A 10,619-nucleotide genomic window follows, 5' to 3' on the forward strand; every position below is an offset into this window, starting at 1 on the left:
ATCATTAATACAACTGAAATTATAAACAAATTGCATGTAAATCATTACTACAAAGTTTATCATCTTAATCTATTCGTAAAATCAAATATTTAATTAGCATTATATTAAATATTCCAATCACTGTGTTTCGAAAAGTACATATATGCAAACGTAATTATATATATATATATATAAAGAGAGAGAGAGAGAGAGAGAGAGAGAGAGAGAGAAAGACGTGTGCATGTACATTGTATGTATATATTATTGTAAACCGTGTTTAATCACTGTTCCTACGACCTTTATTTCTATGTACTCTTCTGCTCACATTCCTTTTATAGTCTTAAATTCGTTAAATGTTAACAATAAAGTAAAGATTTTGTATTAGTCTTATATTTTGTTTAACACTAGGTCCTTTTCAAACCATCTTTTTCCTCGCTTCGAGGGATTCATTTGTTTTCTTGCAGGATTTTGTCCGAATAATTTAATTTAAGAGCACGTCTTTTGCAGTTCTAGTAATTAAAAAAGTCACATTATGTGTTCTATTAACAATCTATATGTTCCGAGGATACTCGTCTGTCGTTTCTACTAATTCATTCAGTAGGACAGCGAAAAAGGAAAATTTAATGGCTAGTGTTTCGTCTTGACAATTCAAAGTAAAAATAATAACCTAACAATTCGTATAAAAAGTGTCAGTCAACATTCGACTTAATGATAGATTGTACATGTACTTGTTTGTATCAACCATACAACCATAGAATATGCTAAATGTTGACTTTGAACGAGACTGTTGATATCCTTGATTCATCAACTTATTTGTCAATAGCTTGTCTCGTTTTAGACATGCTCTTGCGTATCGAATCAACTGAGAGACATAAACTCCATATGCAGGTGATAATGGTACATGTATATTGCAAAATAAATAAAGGAAGTTGACGATAGTAAAGTTGAAGTCATCACGTTTATCATAAAGTTTGGTTTGATTACCATTGACATCTTTTTTTCTATCAAAATATCCAAATATGAAACAGATGTGTTAGACTCTGTACATGTGACATCTTTTATTTTGAGTTCAAAGGGAAATATCGAATATACATAGAAATGAAAATGAGTATTGTTTATTTTATTGAAGGCCACAGCAAGAGACTTCTTCATTTTCATGTAGACGTTTTTAAATATATCCTAGTTCATGGGAATACAAAAATAGGTCTGTTTATTACGAGGCGCAATTAGTACCCATAGTAATTCCGAAAGATTGTTGGAAGACTTGATCCCCAAAAACTACATAGATATTGTCAATCAGAAATTCAATCATCTTTTTAATATCAACTTCGGAGTACTTGTGTACTCAATCAGAATGATTTTTAATGACATAGTTTTGCAAATGACCAACGAAATCAAATCGAGTTCCATTTTTAAAAAAAGCATTTCTCCAAGAAGTCTAAGACTAGTCTGTTCTTGAGAAGATTTCTAAAAAATTTTACCTAATAACTTTGACCCCCATTACCTTTCACCCTACCCTCAGTGGTCATGATTTGAACAAACTTAAGTCTACACTACCTGAAGACGCCTCCATATTAATATGACTAATCATGGTTTTGCTAATCTTGAGAAGATTTTTAAACGATTTATACCTATATATTCCTAATATGTCAAACTTTGATCCCCCTTCCTACCCCGGGGTCAAGATTTGAACAAATTTGAATCTACACTAAGTAATGAAGGTTTCTCATAATTTGTTGGCCATTATGGTTCCTTAGAAGAAAAATTTAAAAGACCACCAAATTGTTACTAATGCTTAATAATCATGGCCCTTCATTTGAACAAACTTGAGTTCCCTTTATCCAAGGATTTTTTTGTGGGAAGATTGGTTGAAATTGGCCTGGTGGTTCTGGAGAAGAAGTCGAAAATATAAAAAGTTTACAGATGGACGGAAGACAGACAAAGCTGACTTGAGCTTTCAGCTCAGGTGAGCTAAAAAGAATAGTATGGATGATGAAATCTTGTGTTTATAAGATAAGAAAATCTATCTTTCTAAATCTCGTAATTCAGAAGTAACAAATAATAATTAGTTAGCTTAGTTATACGATCATTGTACGATATGGTCCCAGTCGAAAACAGGTATAATTGTACAGTAAAACACGCTTATAAAGAATTGACGATTACAAATAATAAAAATCCGTGAACAGCTTAAAGACATTAAACACGGACCAACGGAAATTTTAGAGGTGGGATCAGGTGCCTAGGAGGAGTTTGCATCCCAAACCCGACATGAGCCCTATATTTTGATAATGTAGACCGAGTACTCCTTAGACAAGGTTAGTACAAAAAAGATGACGTATAACAAATGCTAAGAAACAGGTCAGACAAAATACGACCCAATGATAGGTTGTATTTCCAAACAGGATTAATTTAACAACCGTAGAATTTCTGAAAATCTGACATTAAACAGAGTTGTTGAAATCCTTCTAACATCAAGATCAGTAGATTGCCTTGGCTCTTGCGAATCGAATCAGTTGGGAGGCACTAAACACCATATATGCAGGTGATCCTGGAATACTTTAGGTACATAATTAAGGGAAATTGACATTGGAAAGATGAAGGCATCCCGTCTGTATATGTAATACAGTTCAGTTTGGCTATTATCGTCTATATCAAATATTGACACTCTTAAATGATGCGGTAGCCTCTATAGTGTCTTTTATTTCTAGTTCACTGTGATATATAGAGTCGATATATATATGACTGATCGTAACTATTTATTGAATAACTTATACATTAGAAGAAGTCTTTTGCTGTGGCCTTCAAATAGTCATTTAATTATCGCGACACTTTATCAATAAACAAAACTCATTTTCATTCATAAGTTGATTCAATATATGTCAATCAACTAGGAATAAAAGACACAGAGACTGACAACCCTGTTTCATATTTGGAGATTTTACTACAGAAAAATATTGATCGCAAATAAACACCTAAATTTCATGATATTGAACTTGACAACTTCAACTTTCCTATCGTAAAGTTCCATTATTTATGTAACAATATATATATTCATCTGCATTTGAGATTTCCATCTCCCAGTTATTTCGACATAAGGGACCATGTTCCAAGTATTTCTGAAATGAGCCAGCCTATTAACAAATAAGATGATGATACATGTATATAAGTAACAATAATCTCGTTTTTCAAATTTTATGGTCAATACAATGTTTAGAAATATAATTTGTCATTAGGTCGAATGATCAAAATTATTCAAAATTAAAGTAAAAATTTTTTGGCCAATATTTTTAAACTTAATCGACTACGGATTTCTCCAATTACCCAGTTATGACATGTGGCACATTGCAGGTGTAACCAGTTGACAGGGGATGCTAACTCCTCCTTGGCACCTGATCCTACCTTCGATGTTTCAGGTCCTTAATTGTTTGTATTTTGCATGGAGATCAACAACATAAAAAAATCTTCCAACTTACTTTTATAGATGAAAAGGGCATCCATGATTTTAAAGTTTTAATAACTGCCCAATACATGTACCATATTAATCAAACAAAACCATAATAACTGTTTTGTCTTTGTCTATTGCATAACCTCAATGTGAAATGAATAACACATAAGAAATAATAAGTTCATTACATTTCCTGTCATAATGTGCACTTTTGTTTGTTGTTATTAGAATTTCATCCATATGCATTTCTAACACTTCCATTTTAAAGCTCTTTCTACTTTGATGAGGTTACTCACTTATTAGATGCAGTCTTTTCTCTTGTTCAAATCCACACTCGTTACACACCAACATATTACCTCTCAAACACTGCATGACATGGATATTGTGTTAAATGAATGTTTTTCCAAAACTTTTAAATTTTTTGTTATGAATAAATAAATAACTAAATGGTCTCTAACTATTTATTGTTCAACAGTGGAAACATACAGTCAACAGGAGATTTAAATGTATATATGTATACACAAAACCAAACTAATACACTGGTGAATATAAAATAAAAATTTTCAAACTCACCAAAACTTGCTACATTGTACAATTTTTCAAAATTTGCAGTTGAGCAATGCCTTTGTCAATTGGACAAGTACAGTTTTCATGTACATATATGTAAGTTTATTTACATATACAAAATGCCATTTTGTACCAAGTCTGATTGTATTAGTAATGATTAACCACAAAATGCACATATTTGTTTCTTATATGACATTTGAATATTTACTTTAAATTGTCATAAAAATCATTTTCAACATTTTAACTGATTCAGAAAAAAAAACCCAGGAAGACAGTAAATCAGAATTATAACATATAAAATGGTGGATAAACATAATCTCGAGATTCTGCTTTCATCTTGAATTTGATATTCTCTGTTATTAGTGGATAATGTGTAGAAAATACATATATATTAATTAAAGCAACTGATATGTATTTTAGATCATGAAAATAAATAGTATGTGTATATAAATTGCAACTTGTTTGAAAAATAATTTGAAATTGATTAGTTTCCCAGTTGAGTTATATTTTTATTGGACATTTACTTTCATTTTAAATGATTACATTCTGCTTATATAAATGCCCTTCACCATTCTAGTATTAATACTGTCAGTGTGATTTGGCAGTCTTCATGTGCTATTTATATTTTTTCTTTATTCATTAAACTGAGAATTCATCAATTTTGCTTTAATTTTTCATTGTTTACTTATACCATTATTTACACCCCTCTTTATCAACATGACACTAAAACTCTCAAGATAGAAATCACAGAACACCAAAATCTACTGTGAAAATACTGTATGATTGTACTAGTATTCTGAACGAATTAGAAACATCAATTTTCCATCAAATTTTACCTGCATGGCACAAAGAATTATTTTGAAGACTATATTTCTGAGTAAATAACTAAATATGCAAGATATTTGTACTGTACAATTCTTTTTTTAGGACACAACAGGGCGTGGTAAATAAATTTAAATCATTAATTGTATACCTCAATGGCTCAATTGAGTGCAGTTCATCCAAATATTACTGTAACTTACAGTTCAACAAATTTGCTTAGCATTTCTTTAATGCTAACAATTTGCAAGAGCCTTTCACACTATCCCTCACAAATTACATTTATGCATAAACCAAAAAAGAAAAGAAAACACAACAGAAAAACTCCTGGCATCAAACTGGGTCAAAAAAATCCCATTTAGTTTGGTCTATCTAACATAAATGTTGGATGGCAACTAAATATGACAAAATAAATAACAATAGTTAAGTAACAAAAGTTAGTCTAGATGTATTAGTTATTTTAAAACTGGTTAAGTTTATTGAGTAAATCACACTGATGTATTATTTTAAATATCACAGGGATAGGTGTTTATATACCGGTATATAGATCTTCACCAAAATTTCTTATTCTGAACAATATTATACCCTGATTCTTTTTACTATTGTAAAAAAAGTTTTCTACAGAGATTAAAGTATATATATACACTGTATAACATACATTTCAAAACAGCAAACTTAAAATATCTGTAATTTTGTGAATATTGCCTCTTAAAAGACATTATCAATAAATAATTTCTTTTCTCATTTTTTTATTGCTCTATTCTTAGCACTGTGAAAACCCATATTAAAAAATGGTATCTCTTAAATTATCAACAAGTTGAGTTCAAAAAATTAAGATAAATAAGAATCTAGAAATCCTTTGATATTAAATTCATCTAAGAGACATCTAAGTTAAGTAATGACGGGTGTCTCTTTTGGAAGTTTGTATGCTGCGTCGAATTCCTTGACCTCCTCCAGCTGTTCTTTGGGGGAGGGGTGGTCTTTGATGTGGACTTTGGGGTACTGCTCTGGATGAGAGTGAATTTCTTTCTCTACAATCTCTATATGGTGCTTCTTTCTATCCTCTGGCTTTGTCAGGTAGCTGCAGAAAAAATACCTATGAATTATCCTCCGAGTGGTTGTTAAATTATTTTCTCAATTTTCAGTAAGGTATTTCATGTTAATTAAAAAAAAATATGCATATAATGCAAAAAAAAAAAAAAACAACTTTGCAACTTAACTTTTTTAATGCTCAAATCTGCATTGAATAAATTACACTTTAGTGTCTTATTTACTTTCTAAAAATACATAACAGAAGGATAGTAATTAGTTTGCAATATGACAAGAGGACTTCACTGAATTAAAAATGATTAAACAACTTACATATAGACTTGGCCTCAAAGACTAACTAGATAGTGATTTATGTATTTATCAGAATCATACACCTGTATTCATAGGACTATTATAATATATAATCATACACCAGTTGATGTTTCTACAGGTTTGACCACATTATTTATATGTAGTGGAGAAATTAAACTGACTTGCAAGTAGTTGATGTCCCTTCAAACTTGGAGATACTTGCATATAGGTGATGTATCTATGCACTTGAATAGACTCAGACTTAGACTGACAAGTATATGACGTATTCAGTACATGTTTGTACTGTACACTTCAACTTACAAGTAGTTGATGTATCTACAGGCTTGGACACACTGAGCAGTAATGTTGGTCATGTGACAGGCCAAGAGCAGCAGGTTACGAGGTTTGACCATCCAAGCAAACCGCGCAAATGCAGATGAGTAACCAATGAGGGCTGAAATAAGAAATGAAAGAAATCAACCTTCTGAACTTATCAGTTGTTATTTTACTGATGTGAAACCTTAATTAAACATGCACTGAAGGTAAATGCAAGGTGTTAGCAATTGCTAAAAAAAAACTGACAAGCTTTAATAATTAATGCAATTGTATGGTACTGTCATATGCCAAGAAAATGTCCAAAAAAGTTTTACTGTCCTCCTCAGTCATATATAGCATATTGCTACTGAATCTTTAATATCTGGGTATGACAACTACCTTAACATTAAAGTTGAAGCAAAGGTGAAGGTTGCAGGCAAAAAAAATAAAAAAATAAAAATGATATGCTTGCCTGAATTCATTTCAGCACACACATGTACAGTTCATAAAGCTAGGAATAATATGTGCAACTTTAATTCATGTTATGCATATAATGATAAGTTTTCATATAATATCCAAGATCACATTTGAATATCAAGCATGCCATTTTTTTTCTACTTTTATACCTGGGGTCATAAAAGGACTGATCAGTTCTGGGTCTTTCTGGAAATCCCCTATAGCTGCCAAAGGAATGGCCCAATTTGCAACTGAAAATCAACAGCATCAATTTACTAAACATCACATTAATTGAACATATTAAAAAATGATCATAAACAAGGGCACCTCAAGTGTAGCATCCCCTCCCAAAAGAGCATATTGATCCTAGCTGATATAAATTGTTACTTGTGTAACTTTTGTTACACTTCCCACACTAACCCCCACACCACCTCAAACCCCCCCCCCCCCCACACACACACACACAAGCACATTACTATATCCCCTCCAACATTGTGGGGGGGGGGGGGGATAAAAAATGTGGTAAGTGAACATATCTATAGAGATAAATTAGTACTTGATAGTCAATTCAGAAATCAATATAAATATGTTTGATTGAAATAAGTAATTTATTTGCATACCTGGTCCCCAAAAATGCTGCAAGTAAATAATACAAGTTAAATTAAATTAAATGTTCAACAAATAAAACAAATGATAGGATCTCCATTATTTTAAAGATCAGTCTGAACATTCCAGAATCAGTAATACATGTATATAGTAATAAATATGAGATGGTTATACTTTCATACTTCACAAGAAAATTTTCCTGAGAAATTACTCTCTCTGTACATGTACCTTTTTATTTCCAGACTTATTTGTTAGACATAGCCTAGAACATAACTATGAACCTTTCAATTGCTTAAATTAAGTAATTTGAAAATCAAAGAATTCAAGTTTTATTAAAATGTGATTTTCGAAAGGAATATTTGAATTTACTTACTGTACTGTAATGGTAACAATCCAGGTAAATATGAAAAGGAAAAAAAGGCATTGTAGAAAACATTGACAAAAATTTTCACCTAAATAAGTGGTTTAAGTACATGTATCTATTAGCCGTTTCATAATGCTGTATTTTCATTATCAATGGCAGCACAACGAACTGTTATTTTCATACTATTCACAATATTATAAGGTCAAAAATCTTTAATCACGACATTCCCCTCATTTTTGTATGTGATATTTATATTGTATTACTTTACTCAGCATTGTCACCGATAGGTTATTCTCCTAAATGTTGGACACACAAGTTTCCTCTGCAGTACATATTCAACCTTGTTAAATTTATAAGGTAATGGAGTGAAATTATGTAGGTGGAGTGGTGGACACATTCATCACTTAAGGGAGTAAGAAAATCAAGAAACCTTTTCATCACTATTTGTAATTACTATATATAATTATTTTTAGTTACTATTTTTTTTTTACCCTTTGCTATTAAATCTCAATAAATGAATAAATCAAGATAATATTGAACAGGTCTAAACTTCTCATTTCATTGTAAAGGGACACAAGTTTCAATGACAATATCTGGATTAACATCATATGCAGTATATCTCTCTATCATAATTCAAATTTCCAGTACATTACATTATGTATCCTGTCAACTCAACATATAGATCTACATAATAACAAAATCAAGGAGATTCAAGTTGACACTAATGGTCCAGAGGTGTGCAATTACCATCGCCCGACGCCCGGGGCTACCAATTTTAGAGATGGGCTATCATAAATATATACTGCGTTAGCCCGTCGGGCTAGTAAATCTAAAACGAAAGTATACGTATATTTTAACCTATATGTTTTGTGTGTTGCTATCGCCAGTCGTTTCAGTGACATAATAATTATAGTCGATAAAATAGGGAGAAATACCTGACAATAACAAAACGAAAACCATTATTTGTTTTATTTATTTCAACTTAAATGGTTTTTTTTAACCTTTTTGTTATACATGTATTGTTTTCGGTAGTTAATGGGCTAGTGACTGGCAACCTCGGGCTAGTAACTTTGTTACTGCCACTAGCCCGACGGGCTATTAACTAACTTTTGTAATTGCACACCCCTGTGGTCCAGTGCTTATATACTCGTGTTCTTCTGTTGTGCTCTGAGTGAACATGGTGAACAAAGATTATAATCAGATGCAAGTTCTGTTCATCACATTTGTATGAGTTCATCATCCTCTACTGGAGCCAGTCCATGTACACCATAAAAATTAGGAAGACAGACTCAGAGACAATTTAGACAAGCTTCATCACCGATAACACTGAGATTCAAACTATTACACTTACTCTTTGCAATCTTAACATCATTAATAATCTGACAATAAACAATTGGTCTATGAAATGAGAAATATGAGGAAGACAAAGCAAAAAATATATATAAACTGATGATTTACATAACAAAGAATTACTGAATTTAAGTTTTTAACTGGACCATGATGCAATTTTACACATGTGATCTCAATACATGTATCTGATTTGATTATTTATGTATGCATGGTTATCCTTTAATTGTTAGACAGAGGGCTGTGTCAAATTTTTGGATAGTTTACCTCTGCATTCAACACCACCTCTTTGTATAAATAAATCAGGACAGACTAAAGTATTTATTCATTCCAGTCTCCCCTTACTTGGCTAAAAATGAATATTATTAACAGTATACATTATTCATGATGCTGCTTAAGCAGGTCCAGCACAACCTCTTGATTTAGCTATATAGCTTGAATTAAATATATACTATTCAGAATAGCTTGATAGAGCTATTTATGTGCAGTTTTTCACAAAAATATTTTTTATAAGAAATATAAGACAAAAAGTCAACAGTATTTGATTATTCATATATGTACTATGGACTATCAAAAAAGCAATCCAAATCAAAGGTAGTTCTGAAATTGCAGCTTTTAAATACTTTTAAGCAAAAGATGTATTTCCATTGTTTGGATAACTGTGTAACACCTTGTGTGCATTGAAGCTTGGATAAGAGTGTTGGTAAAATGGGTAGGCAAACCCGGGCCGGGGCAAATTAAAAACCGGGGCTGTTCGATATTTTTCGATTTTCTGTCTTAATTCTTCATCGATCAAGCTGATTTTTTCAGAATATGTCTGATATAGGTTTATTTGTATTCGCTGTAAAAATTGCCTTGAAACACTCAGTAGTTTAGATTTTATCGGCGGTTGCTGATTTCCAAGTTGGTAAAATGGGTAGGCAGTATCAAGTCAATATTTTACGTGTATTTTGACAAATGTGACAATGAACAAGTAATCTTTTGAATTATTGCGATGTATAACAATGTGTATTAACTAGAAATAGTTATTTCTTTACTGGGAAATGCTTTTTTATGCTTAAATACACATTTTCATAAAAAACCGGGTCATTGAAACCGGATCCGATCAACCGCGACAAACCTGAAAATTCCGAAATAATGATATCGCCGTACCTTGTTTCATAGGGGGTTCTCAGGTTGTAAGCCTACACCTTTGTGGTATTGTCTAGCTCTTAACTCGTGGGTAGTATTTAAATAAAAGTTCATCAACATAATTTCTTTATAACTTCCTCTCCCCAATGAACATAACAAGCCACTTTTGTTATCCCAAGCAGCTTAAATTATGTTTGATTAACATGATTAATGTTTGGCACAAGACTTTGTATTAATATCCATATAATT

The 10,619-nt window shown here is 31.6% G+C and overlaps 1 protein-coding gene across 1 annotated transcript; it reads right to left on the reverse strand.

The window, feature by feature from the left end:
• Positions 1-3,867: 3,867 nt before the first annotated feature.
• On the reverse strand, positions 3,868-7,567 carry LOC133176640 (probable mitochondrial pyruvate carrier 1; the record flags this gene model as incomplete). The annotated part of the gene is made up of 4 exons (XM_061311743.1): positions 3,868-5,891; positions 6,473-6,605; positions 7,093-7,173; positions 7,543-7,567. Coding segments are annotated over 4 exons (429 nt in total), but the record flags the coding sequence as incomplete, so codon positions are not given.
• Positions 7,568-10,619: the final 3,052 nt, after the last annotated feature.

This window comes from Saccostrea echinata, unplaced genomic scaffold, assembly GCF_033153115.1.
Source record: "Saccostrea echinata isolate AGI-Se365-2 ecotype Australia unplaced genomic scaffold, CSIRO_AGI_Sech_v1 ptg000077l, whole genome shotgun sequence".
Lineage (NCBI taxonomy): Eukaryota > Metazoa > Mollusca > Bivalvia > Ostreida > Ostreidae > Saccostrea > Saccostrea echinata.